General features: G+C 39.1%; 1 protein-coding gene across 12 annotated transcripts in view; it reads left to right on the top strand.

Annotated features, from left to right (window-relative positions):
• The window catches only part of PTPRM (protein tyrosine phosphatase receptor type M), an 836,104-nt gene that overhangs the window by 680,562 nt on the left and 128,433 nt on the right, over nt 1-27,109 (top strand). For all 12 annotated transcript variants that reach the window (XM_074383756.1, XM_074383758.1, XM_074383757.1 and 9 more), the window contains one exon: nt 4,137-4,324. In XM_074383756.1, coding sequence (XP_074239857.1) covers nt 4,137-4,324 — 188 coding nt within the window. The remainder of the gene's footprint in view (nt 1-4,136; nt 4,325-27,109) is intronic.

Below are 27,109 nucleotides of genomic sequence, written 5' to 3' on the forward strand. Positions count from 1 at the left end.
AACCTTTCCGAAAAGGAGCACAACAAAAACGACTTCAAGGTATATAACAATTCATTGTAGCAAGAGTTCCATCCTCAGTTGTTCAACTTCTCCTTCCTAATTCACTTGACAAGGGTTTATATCTTTGCAACATAATTTTTTTCCCCTCTGCTTCTCTTTCTCTAAGTTGTTACGATTTTTGTATGGAAGGTAATTTTTATTTTCCTAATGGTGTTCTCTGGGCTTAAGCAAGTTTGTTGCCTAAGGAATAAATGAATTAAGAAAGAAGTTTACGAATGGATATAAAAACAGAGTTTCTAAATTTTGCATCATTCTGATGGATAACAAAGCCCACTAAACCCTCCTCCCACTTTTAATACCAACTAAAAGGGAAAGAAAACTGCATTTTTATTCTTTTCCTAAGTGAGGGGCACAGGCTAATCTTAGGCACCAGAACAATGTAATCTACATGCAAATGACATTTGCAGAATCTTTTGATAGGCGAAGATTTGCGGTTTCTTTGTGTGCTGTGGCATTCATTCTGAGGTTCCTGTAGTAGATGTTCTGACCTTGGGGGAGCTGTGAGTGTGGAGGGCTAAGACATGCATTGTCAGAAGGAAGAAAATGTTCAGATTTCACAGCAGGATTAAGATAAGCTTATTAAACAAATATCATTCTTTAAAGTCGATGCTTTGTTATTATGAACATTAATGACATCTTTTAAAGTTGATTAGGTTTCTTTACTGAGAGGGAATCACTTGGACAGATAATTCAAGTAGCAAAACTGTTGTACCTTGTGAAAAATAAGCCAGACAGTCCAATAACTGTTATCATGTATAGCTTATATAGGTACCAGCATCACAAATGGCAGTACTTGGGAACTGCATTCCTTACATGTTACTTGGTGCAAATGTGAATCTATATATTGAGTAATAAGGATTGGTGAGGTTATCACTTGAAACCAAATAAGAATATAAGATACGTATCTACTCTGGGATTTTGGGGGGATAGTATCAGTTACAATTTACACAAAGACAAGAAGAAATGTTTTGCTGTGAATCAGAGCTCAACGCAATTAAATTCTCTAGCACTTTAAGCTTCACCTCTCTCATGCTAAGATGCCCAGCCCTAATGTATAGAGCTGGAGTACATCTTTACTTCATTTGCTTGCAAAAATATAGATGATTAAATGGTTGGATGGATGGATAGATAGATAGATGATAGATAGATACATAGGTAGAAAGACAGGCAGACAGAACATACCCTACCTCAAAAATACTACATCTATTTCAGCTTAAGGTTTTTCAGCTAGTTTGTTAAAAATTCAAGATAATGCATAAAGAATATAGGTAGAATTAATTTTCAGTCCTCAGAAAACCATCAGAACTATCAATGAGAAGATTTATTTCTAATTGCTCTTCTGCATTATTTTTAACTTAAAAAAAATGTTGAGGCCAGGCACTATGGTGCAAGCATGTAATCCCAGAACTTTGGGAGGCCAAGGCTTGAGGCCAGGATTGCTTGAGGATCGCTGGAAGGCAGGAGTTCAAGACCAGCCTTGGCAATATAGGGAGACTCCCGTCTCTTCAAAAAAAATGATAAATTAGCTGGTTATGATGTAATGCACCTGTAGTCCCAGCCACTCAAGAGGCGGGCTGCAGTGAGCTATGATAGCGCCACTGACCTCCAGCCTGGGTGATAGAGCAAGATCCTGTCTCTGAAAAAAAAAGAAAAAAGTAAAAAATTGTTGATGGGTGATTTTTAAACACATAAAGGAAATTAATGACAAATAATATATTTTATCAGTAATAATTCCTTTTTAAGTTAGAACTAATTAATCACTAATTTTAGTGAAATTAAGAATGTCTAGTGGTATAAGTGACCCAATTTTATAACAGCACACAAGAAACCCTCTATTCCCTCTTCCATATGCATGTACTAGATAATAGGGCTCTTCTTTGATGGACTTGGTAGTGTTTAAATGCTTGAAGACATGTTCCACACTAGTAATGAGGCCAGGATGGCATAACGCAGCACAGGATGATTACATAAAACAGTGACAGTGATTGTAGCTCTGTGGATTTAAAACTTCCAAGAATACCTAGCCCTGGGATCAGAGCATTGCTAGGTTGCTGGTATAGCCACGTGAAAGACCCAAATCATTTATGGGAAGTTTAGAAGGTCAGCCCACCATGGAGGGCATGTTAATTATGTTCATCCCATAAGGTACAAAACTGAGAGAACGAGAGAGGCACAGAGGGGAAACTAATTAATGTTCCATTTATTTTAGTATAAAGAACAGAACTTCCTGCTGGAGTAACTCAAAGCTCAAGGGATTCAGTACTTCAGCAGGGTTCCTGTATCCCAGTTTATAAAGGTTGGCAGTTGCCAGCAAGCAAATCTGATGTGAAAATTTCCAGGTTTATTTGTGACTGTTAAAATGGGAACATATGAATTGCTAAATTTCAAAGCAAATCCAAATGAAACAAAAATCATAAAATCAACTTACCACCCTTTTTTATTTTGTCTTTGTGTCTTTAGCCACGTTGTAGTGATCCAGGTGCCATTTCAGCAACAGCAACATAGCTACACACTTGTGTACCACCTTTCATACCATGCATCCCCAGGTGCTTTGCGATGCAGATAGGAGTGAGGTTTCAAAACCAGGCCCTGCTAATCAAGCACCCTTGGACTAAATTTTCTTCAGAGCTGAACTTCTCAGTCAAAAATAAATAACATTTGAATAACGGTAGCTGAATTCCCTATTGATTACAATCTGGTAATTTTTAAAACTTGAATGTATCTTTTATATGATTTCTATAATACTCTCATTTTAAGTGACTTTAGCATTGTATTTTTACAATATCCATCCTCAATCATAAAAACCACTAAAGGGATTCAGCGTTATAATGAGCTAATCTGTAGAATATGGAATTCTTAATCTAATAGCATTTTCCTGCATAAGACATTTTTAATAGCTACCATTTCTGCAGTTCATTAACATAATTTACTAGTAGGCCTCCATTAAAGTATAGCCTCTTTAGGCTTATCTGACCAAATTTCGACATCAATTTTGTAGTACAATTTGGTTGACTTGTTCAAGAAATTTAAATGAGAAAATGTGTTGAATACAAATAAGACTTATTTAGACATTACTTCGTTCATGGGGGATGAAAGCAATTATGATACTAATTTTAACCTCCTTTTTGTTACTGAGTACTTAAATTCAACACCTCCATCCTAACGTGATGGGAGAATTGAGGCTTTGCCCTCTGACCACCTCTGAAATAGAAAACTTAAGTGGAAAGTGAAAGCATAAAATAAAAACTACCTGTAATTATGCACGCAATACTATTGCTTATGCCCTGTTTCCTTTTTCTCCTCCTTTTTTCTCCTGATATGTATCTTCTTAAAAGTGCCAATAAATGGTAAGTTCCCCGATTCGCCCCATGGAAGAGTTGTGGAGGGAGTGGGAGTGTGTGTCTTACTGGTAGATCCTGACGAAGCCAGCTGGTGCTGCTCTGTGCTGGCCTGCATGTTTGCCTTTGTAGAACATTCCATGTGTGATGTGCTGGTCCACAATATCTTGTCAAGCTTTCCGATACTGGAGCATGCAAAGTGATTCATCAAAACGTTACCCCCAAACCAGGTTCCCTTTAATTTTTCCACTTTTCTTTGATTTCATGTATTAAGTCCACATTTCCATTGCTAGCTTTATAAGCCACACCATTTTGTGCACTTTTATTTTGCTCACAGAACATTTGTGCAGAGTTTATTTATGTCATCATACGAACTACTGAACTAATGTTTCAAAGAATACAAGACTGGTTTTGCACCAGGTCTTGACGAAGTTTCAGGTTGAAACTTTCACAAACTTTAGCACTGAAAGGCTAAAGGGCTCTTCTCAATTAGCTTTGTGAAAGCAATATATCGTTTGGACTGCTTTGTAAAAACAAAGATTTCTGCGCATTCCTATCAGTATTGCCAACCCCATTTAAATTTCTAAACATTTAACTTTTCTTTTTTGCTGAGCCATCGTAGGGAATTTTGCAGCCCTAGGTGAGGGGATGCCAGGAGCCAGCTTCTTAGCATTCTCGGTGATGCCGACCTAGCTCCCTGGCTCTCCCTCATTTTCTCCCTGACCTTTCTTTTCCTAGATGAAACCCACACGATGGCCAGCGATACCAGCAGCCTGGTGCAGTCCCATACTTACAAGAAGCGGGAGCCGGCTGACGTGCCCTACCAGACTGGGCAGCTCCACCCCGCCATCCGGGTGGCAGACCTCCTTCAGCACATCACGCAGATGAAGTGTGCCGAGGGCTACGGCTTCAAGGAGGAATACGAGGTGAGCACAAGCTCTGTGCCAGGGCTTTCCCATTCCTTCTTGGACTCCTTGCCAGGTACTGTGCTCCCAAGTCAATCAGAAAGTAAAGGAAACCCCAGCCTATGAGAGATGCCAGAAAGAGACGAAGTGCAGTTGTCCCTCGGTATTCCGGGGGACTGGTTCCAGGACCCCAGCCTATGTCCAATCCCACAGTGAGCCCTGTGGAACCTGAGGGTACAAAAAACCAGTCCTCCAGATCCATGGGTTTTGCGTCCCAAGGATATTATGTATATTCTTTTCAATCTACATTTGATTGAATCTACGGATGCAGAGCCCTGGAATATCAAGGCCGACTGTATTTTATCCGTGGATCCACTTTTATCTGACAGTAAAACTTACTACCAAGTTCACATGCGTTACATGGAAAAAGGAAGAGCACCTTGCCTTTTACCTTATTCTGCATAAATAGACAATGAAAACAGAAATTTACTAGGCTCTCTTCCCCTCCCCATCCTGTTTTTTCCTCTTTTTTTCTTCTTCCCTCTGTCAGAATTAAGTTTTAGTTCATGTCTCCTTCCACATTCTTGATCACCTTCCTTGGCTTTTCCTGTAATTATGCTATTAAATTCTAATGATTTTGTAGTCATTATCTCAGGAAGAAACTGTCCACTTAAAGCAATTATAGACCAATCAGCAATGTCACGTGGTAGAGATCAGAGAGCAGTGTAGGGACTGGCTATTATCATGGCAGTGACAACCATTACTGTCCAGCCAGCCCAGAGAGCATGCCACTGTCTTGGGCACTTGTGTGGGTAGCTGTCAGGGACATTTCTGGGAACAATGATGTTCTCTGAATATATATAATATAGGGCTTACCCCTTTCACACCCTATACCATTAGTTAATACTGTCAGAAGGTCATTCAAGAACTAAAGAAAATTAATTGATTGAAATATGCCCTCCCTTAAGTGGGTGGCGTGGGGCTCAGGGAGCAGAATAGAAAAGTTGAATTGCTTTTTTATGTTATTAAAATTAATTTGCAGTCATTGATGAAAATAAAGTAGCATGCTTACTCAGAGTAAAAATAGGATTATATAGACATGTATGTTTTTTAAATCTTAAAATGTGGTTCTGATCTCGTATCTGTCTAACTAGCTCAGAGTTGGGAAACATCTTGCCTGGAATTAGAGTATTTTTGAAATCTGTTTCTACCACCTGGATAGCTTGTGAGTTTCAAACTCTGTTTTTTTTCTCTTGTAGACAGGCTCACAACACTTCATTTTATGCCCCAGATACTGCACTGTCTTGGTTTTAGCTCTTTTTCCAAACTTGAACATCAAAGATTCATTACAGCAGTCAAAGCAACACATGGTACCACTGTTGGCAGAGCCACTGCTACACTTCTTTTAGGAATAAGGCTTTGGTCCCAAGCAGACATAGATAATACTTTGCTGTGCTAACATGTGTGTACTGGTGTATTGCCAATGACCTCAGTTCAGAAGACTGTGAAGCCAGAGAATTCCATCCACACCATGCCCTGGGATTTGACTGAAGTCCAGAAAATATTTTCTGTTGAAGTTCTGCATTTTAGCAACCCTGAAATTCTTAGATTTAGCTTTAGCGATTCAATGTGTAATTCAGTGAAATTGACTGCCTTTGCACATTCCCTTCTGCACTTTTAAAGTGTAGCTTAGGAATTAATAGGATTAAGAGTAAGACTTCCAAAAGCTTAATATCGTATGAAAGACAAAATTAGGTTATTGAGAAAATATAAGCCTAATGAATAGGGATGATGTCTAAGTTCTATCCAATATTCTGAATGCAGATATTGCTCAAATGTTTATTAAAGATGTTAATGTCAAAGAGATTAGTTTTAGGCTCAAATAACAATCCATGAAATAACCTGAGCCCAATTTTTCATGGACTATTTAAAAATACCTGCTTCTTATGATGTGCTGTAGACAATGCATATTTGAAAGATGTAGAAAATATTTCCCATTCAGATCTTCTGAATAAATATGATTTATAAGTATAAACTGAAATATTATATACTCATTTTAAGCAGATTATAACTGACTGCTAATTTAGTTCCCAAAATAAAATGGTGCATTCACTAACTACGTTTCAGAAAACTTTTTCTCACTTTAGCTTCTGTGATCAGAGAGGACTGCTAAAAAGTGAATACTTTTAAAGCCTAAAACCATTATTTGTTTAAAAAAAAGAAGGAAAGGAAGGAAATAATGAACAAAACACATATGCCACAGGTGAAAGCAGGAACAAATGGAAAGGAGCTATTGGGAGAAATAGGAAACCGGCAGTTCTATGAGGAATAATCCCGTCACCGAGTACCGTGCCCTTTGTGCCGCCTTCCCGGAGGGATGCTGATGTTGTCATCTAGGGGGGCAGATGACAGGGAAGTGAGGAGTGGTGATGGTGGGCAGGTGTGCATGTACTGGGGCAAGGAGAAGGGGACACCCCTTAAGAAGCCTGTGTCACAGAATGGCATGCTCTGGTCTTGATGGAGGCACAGCCAGGCTTCTGGGAACTGGTAGTAGAGTGAAAGCTTCCAGACTTCAAGTACTCATATGCCCCACTTTCTCTAGCCCCAGGGAGATGTTATTCTAATGAGAATCTGGAAAATCCTTAAACAGTTATTTTTTTGAAGTTCACTTACTTTTTAGACATCTAACGAAACAGACCTCTTTCCATGCTGTAAAGTCTGCATCCTTTCCATGAACACATGCTCAGAGTCAAGAGTGTTGAGCGCTAACTGGTGTAGTGGGAGTCTCTGTGATTCTCAGTGGGCCCATCCCACCCAACAGATACTGAGAGGTTGTGGTTTGGAACACAGGCTCTGGCACTAGACTGCCTGTGGTCAAACTCAGCTCTGCTTCATAGCTGTGTGACCTTGGACAAGTTCTCTAACCTGTCTGGGCAGCAGTTTCCTCATCTGTAAATAGAATAATTATGGTATCAACCTCAAAAGGTTGTTGTGAGGAATAAATTATTTTAATGTAGGTGCTAGAATTATATCTGGCATATGGTAAGTGTTCATTTGAAGTGTTTAGCTAGTAGAAGAAAAAAATACTAACTTATAATAAGATCCAAGAGCAGAAGTTGACACCATGTTTTTTATAGGAAAACTTTGTTATACTGAGGTTTCAGTAAAGTTCTGTCATCTCTGGTGCATAGCAATCTGAGGATGAGTGAGCCACATGTTATGGAAAGGGGTTAGTACTTTTGCTTCATCTACAGGGCTAGATAATTTTCTTACCATACACCATATATCATCAAAAATTCCCATTAACAAGTAACTTACAAATAAATAGGTAGATTCGATTCTATGGGTTAAGAGTTTAAGAACTGAGAAAATAAATTTTTAAAAATATATGTTGTCATGTTTTATTGCTGTGATAGTATTTCCATATCTAAGTTGGAGAGTCCTAAGGAATACTGTAACTCTAGATGGCATAATCCTCCTAAAAAATATTGATTACGTTGGTGTCTTTGGCAAAGTAGGATTTGGGAAAGAGTTTAATTTTACCAGCCGTACACTGCATGTGGCACCAGGGATACAGAGGAGAACTGCTTCTCCTTGTCCCTGACGGGAAAGCTGATGGGGCAGGAGAAGGCAGCCGGGTAGTGACTACAGTTTGTCCAGTCAAACCCCACACTCTTAAAGAGAGATGCACAGGGGTTCTCTGAAGGCCAGTGGGGTCACCTGAGCCAGCCAAGAGCAAGGATGACTTCTCTCCTTGAAGATGAGTGGGAGTTGAGTAGGAGAAGGTGAAAGAGGACAGCTGTCCAGGTAGATGCAAAAGCAGGAGACTGGAGTTCTCTGGGGAAATGGCAGGAGTTCTATATGCCTGAGTTCCAGGATGGACTGGGCTGCAGGATAAGGGTGGTCAGGTCTCCAGTCACCAAAAGCACCTCATGTGTCATACTGAGAGGTTTGGACATCATTATAGAAGCATTAAAAGGGAAGAAAGACATAGGGGTGCGGCGGCTCACATCTGTAATCCCAGCAATTTGGGAGGCCAAGGCAGGCAGATTATTTGAGATCAGGAGTTTGAGACCAGCCTGGCCATCATGGTGAAACCCCATCTCTACTAAAAATACAAAAAAAATTAGCCAGGCGTGGTGGTGCTTGCCTGTAGTCCCAGCTACCTAGCAGGATGAGGCAGGAGAATGGCTTGAACCCAGGAAGCGGAGGTTGCAGTGAGCCGATATTGCACCATTGCACTGCAGCCTGGGTGACAGAGCAAGACTCTGTCTCAAAAACAAAAGGGGTGGGGGCGTGGAGGGAAAGACTCAGATAGCCTGAGTCTCATTCCCATACTTGGATGGAGAGCTCTTTACTTTGAACAGCTCAGTATAAAAATATTATTTGTATGAGATACATAGGCAATTTCTTAAAAGGTAATACCCCAAAAAAGTAAATGAGAGAGGTAAAGCATATTTTGAAAATTCCTATTGTTCTATTTCTATTCAAACTGCTGAGAAATGCTTGGCTTCAACAATTGTTGAAGCAGTGAATTACTTCAGTACTGAAGTATCTTTGGGGATAAAATCTAAAGTATAACTGTTTGTTCCTGTGACTCTGTGTAATCATCCCATCAGCCTTTCTGGTCTTCTTCAGTCTATGCATATCAGGGAAAGCCAGTCGTCCACGCTGTCTAATATTTTTGAAGTAGTGATGTTCTCTCTGTTGAACAGGTTTCAACCAATTCTTCTTTATCATTTTCAAGACAGCAGTGTCTCAAAGTTGGCCTAAACACCGGAAGGATTCATTACTGATCAAGTAGCCGATAGAAGTGTGTCCAAACAAGAGCATACCATGCCAGGGGAGGAGATGGAGCAGAGCTCAGTGCAGATTTTTTTATTTGATTTTGTTCTAACAAGATAGTCATATGGCACCTCTCACCAGGGAGATGAAATAATTTGATTCAAAAGAAACTCAGACATGAATCACAATAAAGAAGTAAACATGCTGAATTGAACAGAAAATGGCATGTTGTCAACAGAGAGTGGTGCAGAGACCTCTGGAGAAAGACGGAGTGGAAAGGGCAAGTTTGTTTATGTTGCTGTGAGAGAAAAGCTGCCTGATTCCTCTGACAAGCAAAGGGCAGTCTGTGCTAAGCCCCTGCGGGATTCCTGTGGGCTTCCCAGAAAAGTGGAAGAGAGAGTGCTTTACTCAAGGACAGACAGGTCAGACTCAGCCACCCTGCCCCATGCAGACTTTTGGGCCTTTCTCAGCTGGTGTTGAACCAGGAGATTTGCCATAATGCTGCAGCTCTGCCCTGAACCCTGACACCCAGCCCTAGACAAGGGTGTGCTGCACCCCTTGTAAGTGGCTTAATATCATGTCAGGCCCAACGTGGTGCTGACCCTGTGCGAGTGGGGAGTGAGTTCCTTCCCCCACTGTAGTCCCCAAAGGACATTGTTTATGCCTCGATTTTTGAACTGATTCTAAGTCAATATGAGTTCAAGCAGAAAGACAACCTTATGTAGGAAAACAGCCAAGTTATTCTGAAAGAATACGTTTTGCTATAACTGTAAAATTAAGATAAAGAAAGGATGCCATTTGAAAGCTACTGCAAGAGAGATGCTCTGAAAAACACAGATGGTACTGTTTTATTAGTTAATAGTGTCACTCTGGGGCACAAACATTTATTTCCAGTTACTAGAGCTGAAATTTCTCAGAGGCTGAAGTAACTCTTTGCATCCTATTCTTAAAAAACAAAACAAAACAAAACAAAAACCTGTGTGTGTGTACATGTGTATATCTAAATATATAAATATATTTAGAAAAGCATTATCTTTATCCCACCTACTTCTTTTTTTTTTTTTTTTTTTGAGACAGTGTCTTACTCTGTCACCCAGGCTGGAGTGCAGTTGCACAATCCCAGCTCACTGTAACCTCCAGCTCTGGATTAAAGTGATTCTCAAGCATCAGCCTCCTGAAAGCTGGGACTACAGAGGCACATGACCATGCCCAATCAATTTTTGTATTTTTAATAGAGACGGGTTTTCGCCATGTTGGCCAAGCTGATCTCAAACTCCTGACCTCAGGTGATCTGCCTGCCTTAGCCTCCCAAAATGCTCGGATTATAGGCGTGAGCCACTGCGCTCACCCCCACCTACTTTTCTTATATTATGCCTCTTTCTGAGGCACAAACCCTGGTGATTAATTTTATAAATGAACATGAAGATTGTTTTTTTAGGTCAGTTTAAACTGGGGAATTGAAGACATTATGCCAGAATCTTCAGGATTAGGTACAGCCTATGAAGTTTTCTGAGGAGCCTACATTTTCTTTAAACCATCATGTCCTTGTAGCTCCCTTTAGGTCTCTTTTAAACATGTAAGTTGTATATCCCCCCTCAATCCTTCTCCCATTTCCTAAGTAAAACAGTTAATTTTGTTAAATGCAAGCTCAATGTTTTATTTTTTGCCTTTGTCTATATTTTATCATCAAAATACCTCCCCTGTCCTCTAAAATCTTGCGGGGTTTTTTTGTTGTTGTTTTTTGGTTTTTGGTTTTTTTTGAGACTGAGTCTTGCTCTGTGGCCCAGGCTGAAGTGCAGCGGCACCATCTCAGCTCACTGCAACCTCTGCCTCCCGGGTTCAAGTGATCTTCCCAACTCACTCCCAAGTAGCTGCAGCTACAGGCACATGCCATCACACCCAGCTAATGTTGTATTTTTAGTAGCGATGGGATTTCACCATGTTAGCCAGGCTGGTCTAGAATTCTGACTTCAGGTGGTCCGCCCATTTCGGTCTCCTAAAGTGTTGGGATTACAGGCATGAGTCACCGTGCCTGGCCCAAAATCTCACTCTTATTTGCTTGCCTCCTCAGTGAAGCCAGCTGTTCTTGTGCATTTAATGTTGCTACAACAGAACACCTGAGTCTACGTCATTTGTAAAGAAAAAAGGTCCTGCAAGCTGGGAAGGAGACAAGCATGGCACTGCCTTCTGCTGAGGGCCATGTGCTAAGTCAAAAGAGAGGAGGACACATGCAGTGAGAGAGGACCAAACAGGAGGAGAATTGTTTTTTTTTAAGAGACAGAGTCTCACTCTGTTGCCCAGGCTGGAGTGTAGTGGTATGATCATAGCTCACTACAGCCTTGACCTCCTCAGCTCAAGAAATCCTCCCACTCAGAATTCTGAGTAGCTGGAACTTTAGGTACGCACCACCAAGCCCAGCTAACTTTTTTTATTTTTTGTAGAAACAGAGTCTCAATATGTTGCTGAGGCTGGTCTTGAACTCCTGGTCTCAAGTAATCCTTCCACCTCAGCCTCCTAAAGTAGTGGAGCTACAGACATGAACCACCTTGCCTGGAATTGCGCTGTAACAACCTGTTCTTGTGGTATCTAAGCCACTTTTTCCAGAGCATGACTCACTCGTGACCATGAGGATGGCACCAGCCCATTCATGATCTACTCCCATGATCCAGACACCTCCCAGTAGACCCCACCTCCCAACACTGCCACACCAGGGACTGGATTTCAGCATGAGTTTTGGTGGGGACAAACAAACCATATCCAAATCATAGCACCAGCATATCCTATAAAAAACACTCCCAGAAAGCCACCTGCTCTCTGCAAGGATCTCAGTTCTGATTCCCTGCCTTCAGATGCTCTTCCATGGGAAAGGCCTTGAGCTGGGGAAGACAGGCCCTGGAATTTTGAGACCAGCCCAGCAGCAGGGTGTGGGAGGAGGGCACCCTGGGCACTGGTCTCTGCCTTGTTTGGAGTTGGTCAGCAGAGGTAGAATTGCACATACTTGTCGAAGAGTTTTCAAAATGGTACACAGCAGCCCCTTTGCTGGATTTTGCACAAAGAAGCAGGGGCAGGTGGAATCAAAGGCACTTTGTGTTACTCAGCTGACAGAACATTGCCTGTACACAGCTGGTTCACAGATTCTGTGTGCAGTCCAGAGGGGGAGGCGCCCCTTCCCTCACCTCCAGCCCACACACTTTTCAGATGTGCTTTTCAGTTCCCGCTTCAAATTCTGAGGCACCAGCTGAGTCAATCAATTGGCATGATCAGTGCAGGTTATTTTCTGTCCCACAGAATACAAAACAAACAAAACAAAACGATTGAAGGCTAAGGATGGGGAGCTGGGGGTGGGGAGGCACTGGCAGGCACTGCAAATGCATTAAGAATCACCACAGCTGTGCCTCCCATGGCTGCAGCAGCCAAGTGATTTTTTTCCTTTAATTATTGTGGTGCTGGTGAGCCAGGTCTGTAAGAAAATGGTAACACTTCTCTCTGAAATTTTGAGATGGCTTCAAGCTATTTGGGCAAGTAAGGTGTGTGTGTTGATGGGTACTTTCTTAGTGGGTGAAAGTTTCTGCATATTTTTTAATAATGCAATACAGAGAGTTGGTTTTGAGATGAAGTTTTATTTTTTTTCTAATGTGCCAACAAAAAAGTGTGTTTTATGTGTTGCCTGCTCTACTCAGTCCGCCTGCTTTTGGGACCTCTTTCACGTTAGCTAATTTTTTATACAGTTTTCTTTTGCCCTTGCCTCTGATGACATCATGTACAACCTCAAACTTCAGAAAATTAGATCGAAAATTGTTATTTCCTACAACTGTCTGTGCTGCTTCTGATAATAACTCATGGCAGTCAACATTTTCCAATTTGTGTGAAGCACTTCTAGGCAACTGTCAACTGTCTGGTTTCCATTTTGAAGCTGCTTCTTAGAGTTTTCTTTATCTAACCCGAGAGAAGTTAAGCAGTTTTCCCACTTGTTAACATGCTTTTAGTGTCAGATGCCATTAGCCACAAGTGCCTTCTCAGAGGACCTGGCCCAGAAGGGATAGCAAACGCGCCTGTGTGCCAGCATCTGCGGACCTTATGTGTGTCTGGTATCGGTCCTGCTTTTGATTAGTTTGATGCTGTCACCACCCACTAACATGGTCAAGCTTGATTCTTCACGGTTGCCATCGCCCCTGCCGCTCCCTCAGCTCTACACCAGCAGGCTCAAGTTCCAATTGCTCTCTCTCCTCCCCATTTTCAGTGGCTCCCTCTTTTCCCTCCCCTAAGGCCTGCCCCGATCACTTGTCTGTGCCATGACTTACCTCGATACCTAGTCCCTCTCCTTCAGATCTGTCCTGGACTCTGCAACCAGTTTTCTTTGTAAGACGTAGATATTATCATGTTTAACTGATGCTCAAAACTATGCTATTGATTCTTTCCAAAAATAAGAACCTCGCATAGCATGTTCAGCCCTCTGTGTCACGACCTCACCCTGTATTTCAGGCTTTCATTGTAATGCAAGCCGTGCTCTGGTTCTGCTGATGTACTTACCAACTCACCACCCTCCAGGCCTCCAGGGCTCTGGGCCATGCTGCAGGTTGTGGCCTCTGCCTGGCATGGCTTCCGCTCCTCCTTCACTTATCAAATCCCATCAGACACAGCTCAGATGTAACTGCCCCCCAAGCTGTCCCTGATCCCAATCAAAAACAACCGTTCCCCCGCCAGTCTCACAGCTCTGTTTTTGAATAATATAGTAGGCAGTAGATTAACTGATAGTATAGTAGGCAATATATTAATTGATTTATTCAGTACATATTTGACAAACAGTGCTGTGTATGTGCTGAACTGATTTCTACGTAGTTACACTTTGTAATTCATATTTGATGAATTGATTTCTGTGTATTTAAACACACGTATACATGGGGAAATGCTAGAGATGGATAGAACTATTAAAAAATACAAGCTTAGGATGTTACAAATCGTCATATTTGATCAACTGGGCTAGCAGTATCCAGTCAAAAACACTGTACTGGCCAACTTGAACCTGATCAGTACTGATCACCTAAAAATGGGAAGCATGTGGTGGATGTTCCATGTGGTCATTTTACTTATTGAAAACCAACCTATGTTTTAAAATGTGAGTATAGACTTTTTAAAATTGTTTCTAAGACAGAGTCTCATTCTGTCACCCAGGCTAGAGTACAATGGTGAAATCTGGGCTCACTGCAATCTCCATCTGCCAGATTCAAGAGATGCTCCTGCCTCAGCCTCTTGAGTAGCTGGGACTACAGCCATGCACCACCACACCCGGCAAATTTTTGTATTTTTAGTAGAGATGGTGTTTCACCATGTTGGCCAGGCTGGTCTCGAACTCCAGACCTCGAGTAATCCACTCACCTAGGCCTCCCAAAATGCTGGAATTACAGGCGTGAGCCACCACTCCCAGCAGAGGATAGACATTTTTAATACATGTTTGCTTTACACTTCTTATTTAACCTTGTGGCAGAAATGAAATATATTTGGTCTTTGTCCCTGGTTCCTGGCACTGAGCTCTTAAAACCCTTGGGATTTTATGAATGATAAGAACATCTTTTACTAACACCTAACTTTATGCTAATGATGACTTAGAGTGGAGCCCTTAGCTAGCCTCAGGATGGGGCGGGTCTCCAGGAAAACCTACTGATTAGAGGGTTGGAACATTTTCAGCTCCACACACCCACCTCCAGCAAAGGAGGGTAGAGGCAGCTAGAGATTACACTCCCTAAAAGCTCTTGAACAACAAGCTGTGATGAGCTTCTGGGCTGCTGAATGCATGTATGGAGGTGCTGGGTGGTGGAGCATCCACGGAGGGCATGGAAGCTTGGTGTCCTGGCCCCGTATCCAGTCCTACACCTCTTCATCTGGTTGCTTGCCTGTATCCTTTATAATAAAATGTGTGTGCCCTGAGTTCTGTGAGCTGTGCTAGCGAATTAATTAAACCTAAGGAGAGTGTCGTGGGAACCCTGATTTATAGTATAGGAGACAACCTACAACTGGGGAATGGCATCTGAAGCGGGGAGCCATCTTGCGGGACTGAGCCCTCAGCCTGTAGGATTTGACTCCAGGTAAAAGTGTCACAATGAAAGTGACCAGTTGGTGTCCACTGGAGAGTTGCTTGGTGTGGAAAAATCCCAGACATCTGATCATAGCAGTGTTTTGTGCTGAGCAGAATGTGTGAGAGGAGGAAAAGCCCTTTGGCTTTCCCTATCTCTTGCCGACTCCTAATAGAAGCAATGTAGAATTATTTAGGTGCGACTCCAATGCATTTCATTACATAACTATTCCAAGAAAAGAAACTCTGTATCATCATAGACAGTTTCACAGCTCGTAAAGGTATTTCAGAAGAAAGTGAGTCTTTGAGGGTTGGACTTTCCATAAGTCTTGCTTGGCTGCTAGAACGTTGATGATGTTGAGGGTACCTGCCCTTGTCTAACACCGACTATATCAGCAGTGTGCAAAGAACACATACCGGGCCGGGTGCGGTGGCTCACACCTGTAATCCCAGCACTTTGGGAGGCCAGAGCTGGCAGATCACTAGCTCAGATCAAGACCTTTCTGGCCAACATGGTGAAACTCCATCTTTACTCAAATACAAAAAATTAGCCGGCCATGGTGGCACATGCCTGTGGTCCCAGCTACTCGGAAGGCTGAGACTAGGGAATCACTTCAACAGGGGGAAGCAGAGGTCTCAATGAACTGAGATCTGAGATTGTGCCACTGCACTCCAGTCCGATGACAGAGCAAGACTCCCATCTCAAAAATAAAAGTAAATAAAATAAAACACCACACGGCACATAAGAGATAGATACTTCTAACGACAATGCTGTTACGTTACTATCAAACCCATTTTCCAGATGATAAAATGAGTGAGAATTGAAGTGACTTGCCCCAAGCAGTCTTGTCTAGAGTTGCAGGCAGGCTGTAGCATCATAAAGCCTGTGTTCTTTCTACTGAAGCACATTACTTCTGTATGAAACTCCATGGAGACACAGACCTATGGAAATTAACCTTGTGTTTTATTGATGTGACTCATGATTTCATGGTAGGAATGTTAGTTTTCCTGTCTGCTGTTGTGTTTGCTTTGAACAGCGATTTGTCCTTTGGCAAAGTACCCATCCAGCCTGGGGCCCCGTTGACAGCGCCAACTCTGGTGCGTTTCAGCAGCTCAGCAGCAGCAGATGCTGCCCATTAATCTCACTCAGGGTCCTAGCTCTGTGACATGAGGTCACTGCAACATTGCTCCTCCCTGCTCTAGTTTCTCATTGTCTGAGTAATGCAGGAAAATCATTCTGAAGGTACCCGCCAGTCCGGCTCATCTGACATGACCAGTTCTAGGCTAAAATCAAGCTGCTGCTCTTGAGAGTCACAGATTCCATGTGCTGCTCTCCCGGATTATTGTGTGGCTACCAGCCAACCCTGCAGCTGAAAGAAGGGAGAAGAGAGGGAGAAGACAAGTTTGTAAACCTGAGTTGTGCTTGAAAGCCCAAGGTTTTCTAATAAATCTTCTCTGGAAGTTGATGAATCTTTTTTCAATGGAATAATACAAAATACAGTGGCACTCTTATTAACCCCTTGGCAGAGCCAAAATAACACCTTATGTTTTGGTTAAATGATACAAAAAATAACCAGTTGAAAAGTCAATTTTTTTTTTCAAAGAACAGTGCTGTGTTATAGAAAGGATAGTGGATTAGGAATCAGAAGGCAGATGTGGTCATGGTTCCCCTCTGTGAACTCTCTAACACTGAAACGTTGTGGAAATCACGGAATTTTCGTGGAGCAACTTCTATCAGTTGTGACAGCAACTACTCATGAAATGTCTGTGATATTAACAGTAGTATGGTCTCCTTAGAGATGCTGGACTTCCAGTTTGATGGGCGTATTCTCATGGATGAAATGTTTTTCAGTGGGCGAAACTAACTGGCTATGGTCTCCTTAGAGATGCTGGACTTCCAGTTTGATGGGCGTATTCTCATGGATGAAATGTTTTTCAGTGGGCGAAACCAACTGGCTGTTGGATACCTGTGTGGGGACATGGCCATCACGTATGATCCCCAGGCACCTCTATGGTTCTCTGTGGCTGGTTCTGATTTTATTCCAAGTTTCTGAATGAGGTCGTTTCTATCCTGCTATGCCCTTACTATCTTTTCCTCCTATCTCTCCCCTCATTTCAGCCTCTTCCCATTCTCACTTCTAACCCTGACTCCATCTCCAAAGCACTATGAAGTCTGCATTGAGATGATATGGTAATAGTATTAGCACACTTTTGTATCAAGTTCTCATAGCTTCTGAAACGTGGTTATGATTCCATGATGTCTCTAATCCCTACTGACCCAGCTCTTAAGAATCATGAATGATAAGGAAATATATGAACTAAATGTTTTGAATCACTTAATAATGTTTCAAATTTTACAGTGTGTAAATTTGTGTAATTGCTACATGTATCATTCAGACCACAGTAATATTGAATTCGAGGCCGTATTTTTGACCTGTCATATCACAAAGGGAACATGCTGACTTTTCCAATTTCTTCTATTGTGTCTTCTGAAATAGTTTTATGTCCATGATTGAAATATAATAAAATTGGCCAGGCACGGTGGCTCATGCGTGTAATCCCAGCACTTTGGGACGCTGAGGTGGCTAGATCACAATATCAGGAGTTTGAGACCAGCCTAGCCAATATGGCAAAACTGGTCTTTACTAAAAATACAAAAATTAGCTGGTTGTGGTGGTGAGCCCCTGTAATCCCAGCTACCTGGGAGGCTGAAGCAGGAGAATCTCTTCAACCAGGGAGGCAGAAGTTGCAGTGAGCCAAGATCACACCACTGCACTCCAGCCTGGGTGACAGGACAAAACTATGTCTCAAAAAAAAAAAAAGAAAAAAAATTTTAGAATTTACCCATATTATTCATTGTGCTATAGATTTAAAAAACTTCTTCACTCCCTTTATCTTCTATTATTGACCATTAGGGAGACATGGAAAACCTTTTCTCTGTTTACTTCAGGGAAATTATATGAGATACCGAATAATTGTAATGTATTCAGTGTTAATTATAAATATACAACATATGTTTTTATGTGTATTGTATTTATGTGCTTTAGGTAATTATGCATTTGAGTTCCTTTCCAATTTTATGGCCAAAATATTTTACTTGGCTGATTACTAAGTGTATTTTAAGCTTACTTCTTGAAACATGAAAAGAATATACTATAAATCCAATTAACACAATTTATCTGGCTAAGGAGAATGATTGCTTTTATTTTTTTTCTCTATTTAATGATGAAAAACAGTTGTAAGAGTACAGAGTACTTAATTTGTTTTTAAAGCTTTCCAGGCCCAATTTTGTTGTTTTGTTTAAAAAGAAAAAGATAATTAAAAAAAAAAGTTCAAAATAAAGCATTAAAAAAAGAAAAATTACCTATAACTCACTATCAATTTTCAATAATTTTCTGTTTAGTATTTTAAGGCATTAGAATCTTAATGTAAATATTTTCTTATATTTACACTTAATATTATATCCCAAATGTTTCCTTTATCTTTGCTGTGAACACTGCTATGAATAACTCTTTAGATTTACCTCCATTGCTTTCTAAAGATACATTTCAAGAGATGAAATTACTGGTTTGAAGTATATAAAATGTTTAAGATTCATTACATACTCCTGTTTTGACAGCCTGTTTTCATGAAGGTGGCATCAGCTCACATTCCCATCAGCACTCTGTAAGAATGGTTACTTCAGTTCATTACTAAAATGCTAAAATGACAAACTTAAAAAAAAATTGCCAATTTTATATGTGAAAAAGTTATTTCCTTCTTGTTCCATTTGAATCTATACATGTCTTCATATGTTTACTGACCATGTGAAAATTTTCGTTTGTAAATTGTTCATATCCTTTGCGTCTTTATCTCCTAGAGTATTATTTGTCTCCTACTAATAATGTGTGTAAGCTCTTTTGTGGCCTACCTTGCCTTTCTTCTGTAGAAACATGTTGTTAATTCTCAAAATCTTTGTGTTTCCATAATTTTAGAATCACTAGTCCAGGGGAAAGATGGGCAATTCAGACAGTCTGTATAGGTTTATTTGAAATTGCATGGGAGGCACTTATAAATCTTGGGCGAATTGTCTTCTTGGCAACATTGGCTGTTCCTATTCATTAATATGATTTATGCCTCCATTTGTTTGGATCTTCTTTAATGTTTTTCAGTAAAGTTTCAAAATCTTCTTTATAAATCTTATACATCTTTTGGTTTGATAAGATTAAAGTATGTCAACTAACTGGATGACCTAGAAGAACTGGATAAATTCCTAGAAACATACAGCCCCCACTTAGACTTATTCATGAAGAAACAGAAAATTCAAATATAGCAATAACAAGTGGGGAGATTCAATCACTAATCAGAAATATCCCTCAGAGAAAAGTTTATGTCCAGATGGATTTACTGATAAATTCTAACAAACATTTAAAGAAGAATTAAGGCCAGTATTTCTCAAATGCTTCGAAAAAAATGGAAGAAGAAGAAACACTTCCTAACTCATTTAACAAGGCCAGTATTACCCTGATCCAAAGCCAGATAAGGACCCTATAAGAAAAGAGAATTAACCAGTATCCTCAATGAATGTAGTTCCAAAAATTACCCACAAAACACTAGCAAGTCAAATGCAACAGCACATTAAAAGGGTCATACACCATAATCAGATGTACCTGGGGTACAAGGGTGGTTCAACATATTCAAATCAATAAATATGATACCCCACATTAAGAGAATGAAGCATATAAATTATATGATCATCTCAATAGATGTAGAAAAGGCATTTCTCAAAATTCAGCGTCCTTTCATGATAAAAACTCTCAACAAATTGTGTATAGAAGGAATATACCTCAATATATATGAAAGACCATATATGAAAAGTTTCTAGCTAACACACTCAACAATGAAAAGCTCAAAGCTTTTCTTCTAACAAGACGAAGATGCCCATTCTCAGCAATTCTATTCAACATAGTGTTAGAAGTCCTAGCCAGAGCAGTTAGACAAGAACAAGATATTAAAGGCATCCAAATTGGAAAAGAAGAGCAAAATTGTCTCTGTTTATATGTAACAATCTCAGAGACTCCACCAGAAACTGTGAGAACTAATAAATGAGTCAGTAATACAAAATAAACCTGCAAATATCAGTTTCACTTCTATATGTAAACTATTTGAAAATGAAATAAGAGGAAAAATCATATAATGGCATTAAAAAGAATAAAAATACTTGGAATAAATTTAACCGTGGAGGTGAAAGATCTGTAAACTGGAAACTAGAAGACATTTATAAAAGTAATTGAAGGTACAAATAAGTGGAAAGATATCCCATGTTCGTGGATTGGAAGAGTTAATGTTATTAAAATGCCAATACTACCCAAACTGGCCAATAAATTCAGTGCAATCTCTATCAAAATTCCAATGGCATTTTTTAACTGAGGTAGGAAAAAAATCCTAAAATTTGTATGGAACCTCAAAATACCCCAAATAGCCAAAGCAATCTGAAGAAAGAATGAAACCATAGACATTATACTCTCTGATTTCAAACTATATTGCAATAATCAAAATAATTATCAAAATAGTATGATCCTACCATAATCATAATTTGATTATAATTCTACCTACCATAATTTGATTACCTACAGTAACCAAAATAGTATGATCGTACCATAAAAACACACAAAGACCAATGGAATGGAATTAAGAGCCCAGAAATAAACTCACAGATACATGATCAACTAATATTTTATAAGAGTGCCAAGAATACCCAATGGGGAAAGGATAATCTCTTCAATAAATGATGTTGGGAAAACTGGATATCCACATGCAAAAGAATGAAACTCGATTCCTGTCTTATACTCACAAAACTTAACTTGAAATTGTTCAAAGACTTAAACATCAGACCTGAAACAATGAAACTCTTAGAAGAAAACCTAGGGAAATACTCCTTGACATTGGTCTTTGCAATGTTTTTTCCTCTGTTTGTTTGTTCTTTTAGCACCCACTACAAAGCAGTCAATGACTTTTTGAATATGAAACAGAAGACACAAGCAACAAAAACAAAAGTAGCAAGGTTTATATCAAAGCAAAAAGTTTCTGCACAGTAAAGGAAACAATCAACAAAGAGAAAAAGCAACCCACGGATTGAGAGAATATATTTGAAGACCATATATCTGATAAGGGGGTTAACAGCCAAGATATATAACAAATTCATACAACTCAGCAAAAAAAAAAAAAAAAAAAATCCTTAAAAATGAGCAAATAACCTGATACATTTTTCTAAGGAAAATATACAAATAATCAATAGGTATAGTAAAAGGTGCTCAACATCACTAATCATCAAGGAGATGCAAATCAAAACCACAATGAGATATCACCTCACACCTGTTAGAATGACAAATCAAGTGTTGGCATGGATTTGGAGGAAAAGGGACACTTGTGCATTGCTGGGGAGAATGTAATTTGTTACCACCGTTATGTAAAACAGTATGGAAATTCCTCAAAAGGTTAAAATTAGAATTACTTTAAAGAGACATCTGGACTCCTATGCTCATTACAGCATTATTCACAATAACCAAGACATGGAAACAACCTAAACGTTTATAAATAGATGAATGGATAAAGAAATTATGATATGTATATACAATGGAATATTATTCAGCCATAAAAAAGAAGTCTACCCTGCCATTTGCAACAACATGAATGAACCTTGAGGACATTATGTGAAATGAAATAAGTCAGAGAAAGTTAAACACTGTATGGTTTTACTTACATGTAGAATCTTAAAAGGTAATAGAAACAGAATAGAATGATAATTGCCAGGGGGTGGGATTCGAGGAAATGGCAATGTTGATTAAAAGGTACAAACTTTAGTTATTAGATGAAGAAGGTCTGGGAAACTAATGTACAGCATGGTACAGCTTGGTGACTATAGTTAATTATACTGTATTATATACCTGAAATTTGCTAAGACTTAAGTAGATCCTAAATGTTCCCACCAAACACACAAAAAAGGTAACTAAATGAGGTTATAAGATGTGTTAACTAACTTGATTCTGGTCATCTTTTCACTATTTATGTTATATGAAATGTTTTAAAAATTTAGGTTGGCAAGTACCCTTAATTGATTAACAAACGGTTATGATTAGGTTAAGATAATTCCCTTCCATTCCTCGTTTATTTGTATTATTTCCCATGGATAGATATTGAATTTGATAGGATACTTTTTAGCATTTTTTGATATACAAAATAATTTTGATTTCCCTTCTTTGGTATGTTAACATAGCAAGTAAATATATATGTAATTTATATAATTAATATTATTATATATACCAAAAAGCAAACCCTTCATTCTTGGGATAAAACTAACTTAGTCATGATATATGCTGTTAACTGATCGCTTTTTATTGATGTTCATAAGTGAGTCTAATCTGTTAATTATCCTTATTATATCATTTTTCATATTGTGATTTTAGAATTAAAATAATACCTGCTTTTTAAGATGAATGGGATCACATTCCGTATTTTTTATTCTCTTAAAATTATCTTTCTCTTAAGTGTTTAAAAGTCACTTATAAAACTGGGTAGATCTGGCATTTTCCTTATGCTAAAATTTTAGATTACTACATTTTTTCAACAGTTAACAGGACTGTTACAGATTTCTCATTTTCCTTGAGTTAATCTTAGTAGTTAATATTTTTGCATGAATTTTTACATTTTGTCTTTTTTATTTAGAAGCATACATTTCTTAATATATTATTATCTTTTAATTTGTCTCTACTCATTTCTTTTTTTAATTTTCAATATTTTTTTTTTATTAAATAATTTTACATACTCATGGGGTACATATTTTTATATGTACTATGTATAGTGATCAGATAAGGGTAACTAGCATGTCCATCATCTCAAACATTTATTTATTTATTTATTTATTTTTATTACACTTTAAGTTCTGGGAAGTGGGTGTTGAACAATGAGAACACACTGAAGCGGAAGAGAACATCGCACACCAGGGCCTGAGGGGTTAGGGAGCTAGGGGAGAGGTAGCAGGGGGTGGGAGGACTGGGGAGGGATAGCATTAGGAGAAATACCTAATGTAGATAACAGGGTGATAGACACAGTGAACCACCATGATGGCATGTGTATACCTATGTTACTCATGTTTTTTTATTCCTTTTTCATCACTATCTAGTTCATTTGTGCCTTCTGTCTTTTTTCCTTGTCCTGCCAGAGGTTTGTCAGTTTTATTAGTCTTCAAAGAAGTAACTTTTGACTTTGTTGATCTTTAATATTACATTTTTTAAAATTTCTTTTATTTCGTTCTTTATTTTCCTCCTACTTTCTTTGAGTTTATTATTTTCTTATTCTTAAACGAGGTGCTTAACACATTAACTTGCCATCTTTTTTCCTAATATAAACATTGACTTGAGAGTACTGATTTTTCCTCTAAGTAACAGTTGTCCTGCACCCAATCAGTTTTGACAGAGAGCATTTCTATCATCAATGGCTATTAGATAGTTTTTAGTTTTTATTAGGATTTATTTGACCCATGAGTTGCTTAGAAGCATGTGAGTTTATGAGTGTGTGTTTTAATTCTCAGTGCATGGGAGATTTTTATATTTTTATTAGTGATTTCCAACTTGATTATGTTATGTACAATCATAGAAAATCCATTGCAATTTGTGAACCTTAGTTAGAGCCTTATTATGTGGCCAGTTTTCTTAAATATGTTATGTATTCTTAAAAACAATATTGAGCCCAGTGTTTTATATATATTTTTTAGATCAAGCTTTTAAAAGTTCAAATTATCTGTATACTTAATTTTTGCCTATTTAACCTATCAGCTACTGAAAGAAGTCTGTTGAAAGTGGTAATGTATTTTGAAGCTATTAGGTAAATACAAGTATAGGATTGCTATCTTTTAAAGTGAATCCAACATTTTATCATTAAGCACTGATAGTATTATCTTCAGTAATGTTTTTCTTTACAGTTTATTTTGTCTAATTTCAATGTAACTTTGCCAGTTTCCTTCTAGTTAGTATTTTTTCTAGAATATATTTTCAACCCCTCTATTTTAGTGGTATCTCTTATAAATAACCTATAGCTAGATTGTATTATTTCAATCAAGTCTGACAGCTTTTGCCTTTAAATTCTACCATGTTTCCACTTAGTACATTTTAGTTTATTGTGATTACTGATACATTTGAATGCATTTCTATCACCTTATGTTGTAAGACATGTTTCTTCCATTTGTTCTTAGGCTTCTCCCCAACCCTACCTTTTCTTCCCTATATAGGAAGTTCATGCAAAATGGAGTGAACATCTCTAATTTCGTTTGATTCCATGGATCTCTCTAGTCTTGATCTTTATGTGAGCCCCAGACTGCTGACTCATTTCCCTTCTATGAATTGCAGTTGTTCTGAAAGATGGGGTTATATGTTCCATACCTTCTGCTCAGTTACCTCCTCTTTGGTACTGCCCTGAGCTCATCATTCATCTTCTCCCTTTGTCACTGCCCTGAAGCCTAGACTTCAGCCAGGTGCCTGCAGCTCCTATTCCTTCTTCTTTTCATTCCACTACTGAACCTTCAGAGCTTTGTCTAAAAGCTCTAATTTTTAAACAAGATCCTCCCAGTAAAATCATATTCTCAGGAATCAGAGGTTGTGGGGATTCAGCAGTACAGTAGGAATCATTGGTGTATGTGGGTCTTTTATAAGTTATATTTGTGTTTCAAGACTGCCAGCATTTAGAAACAATACAACTTGTCCTGTAAGTCTGATGAGCAGAAAGGAGGAGAAAATGGAGCTGGCCACACAATTCAAAACTGATGGAAAAACAGCTTGCTCAAAAGCTCCATATGGTTTGTTCATTTTCCTCTGCCCGTTGGAAATTCCTCTAAACATTAGTTCTGACTGTCAGCATGCAGTCCAGTAACATTTTCATTTCGATACTGCAGCTCTCTGCAGTGGGGAGGCAACTGACCTGCTCCAGTGTGCTTGAAACCATTGTCACTGTACCCAAAAACACCGGATAGTGCTAGTACTTCTCCTAGTAGATGGAGCATTAAGCTCACCAGTATTGCTCACTGTTATGCTGTTCCGTGCTTTGTTGGTGGGTAGTAAATCTTGCATGGAGTTTTTAGTGGTTTATGCTTTGTTTAGGGTCTTGATATCCAATTTCCATGTTGGACTTCAGATCTCATTAATATTATTGACCTCTTAACCATTTTAAAGAGCCTCAGATAGGCCGCAGAACATGGAATTTGATCTATTTTTCACTAAATAAAAATTTTAAATTTATATGTTTGCATTCTAGCTATGACTGCTGCATTGGTCAAATAACTCTAATGCTTCTTTAAAAAACTGCCAATATTTGACATCAGCGTTCCCATAAAATAAATAAATGATTCTTCATAATTGCTTTTCTAGTCCTTTTCCCATGTGACTCTTTTCAATAGTTTTCACTCCAAAATTGTTTGAGTAGTGGCTGTCATGATTCTTCTGAACTGGCAATTATGTCAAGACCATTTAATCAGTGCCTGAGCTTTGCTGGCATTGCTCTTGGTAGGCCATTTTTCAGAATGACATCCCCCTAAGCATTTGTTAAATAATTAGACCTGTAAACTCTTTCCACAAGGACTCTCAGAAGTTCTGTTAGACATGCAGAGCCTTAGGGACACAGCCCTTTGCACAGCCATAAGTACCAGAACTCTGTTAAGCAAAGTTCAAAAGTTTGAGCTAGGGTGGCTAAGAGTCACAGCTTTCTGTCCTCAGGAAACATCCCTCTAATGTCCTTGTCAAGAGCTTGCCTACATAATTAATCGAGGAAGAATTCACTGGGATTTTGACTGACATCAGATACCATTCCAGCATTGCATGTTGAAGGATCACTAGCAGGGTTTCCCCTTAATTTATGAGACATATGTGATTATCCTTCAGCCTGCAGTCACTGTAGGAAATGTGTTTCTTCTGCAACCTGCAATTGGTAGGTGCTGTAAGAAAATAACTGCATAAAAAATTAGTGCTAGATTTTAAAATTGTTATTAAAAGGATTATAAAAATCAAAGCATCCCTCTTTCAGTTCTATCCATTTGATTTATAAAGAGGCTAAAAATAGAAGCATAGGTTTCAATGGGGCCAGGTATGGTAGTTATAATTTTAGCACTTCAGGAGGCCAAGGTGGAGGGAATCGCTGAGGCCCAGGAGTTTGAGACTAGCCTGGACAACACAGTGAGATCCCATCTCCAAAACATAAAAAATTTGCTGGGCATGGTAGTGTGCACCTGCGGTCCCAGCTACTTGGAGTGTCAGGTAGGAAGATTGCTTGAGCCTGGGAGTTTGAGGTTGCAATAAGCTGTGATCGTACCACCTACCACCAGCATGGGCAATAGAGTAAGATCCTGTCTCAAAAAACAAACAAACAAACAAAAAGACTTCAGTGATTCCAGGAAACTCTGTTGTGTTTAGAGCTTTATAGGTAAGTAAAGGGATTGTTCTGCTGTTTGAGGCATGAATGAGGTCAGAAATCTTAAGCCTTTTCCTGAGGATTTTCTCATGCTGCCTGACATAGGGCACACTCTGCTATCGTTGCCTACAGTTTGCTTTTCCCTCCTGGTGGACCTCTCAAAACGCCCAACTTCTCCTGGAGAAAAGGGATTTATTTCTACTTCATAGGACTGTTGCGAGAATGACAATTTGTATATACATCTTTACATATGCATCAATATATCAATAAGTGTTTTCACTGTGTTCTAGAACTGGGTCCCTTCATTCTTGAATCACTGCCAGTGTCTGATCAATTCAGTCATTATATCACCAGGCTTTGCTTTCCTGAGTCACATTGAAATATTTATTCACTTCCCTGTGCTTAGAAATTCACAGGACCTAAAGCCCTGAGTGTTTATAACCCCTCATCAGTGAGCTTCATCCCACTCCCTTATATCCCTTTGCTCTATGATAAAAGCCTCTTGCTTGGATCATGCC

Source organism: Saimiri boliviensis, chromosome 13 (genome assembly GCF_048565385.1).
Source record: "Saimiri boliviensis isolate mSaiBol1 chromosome 13, mSaiBol1.pri, whole genome shotgun sequence".
In the NCBI taxonomy this organism is placed as follows: Eukaryota; Metazoa; Chordata; class Mammalia; order Primates; family Cebidae; genus Saimiri; species Saimiri boliviensis.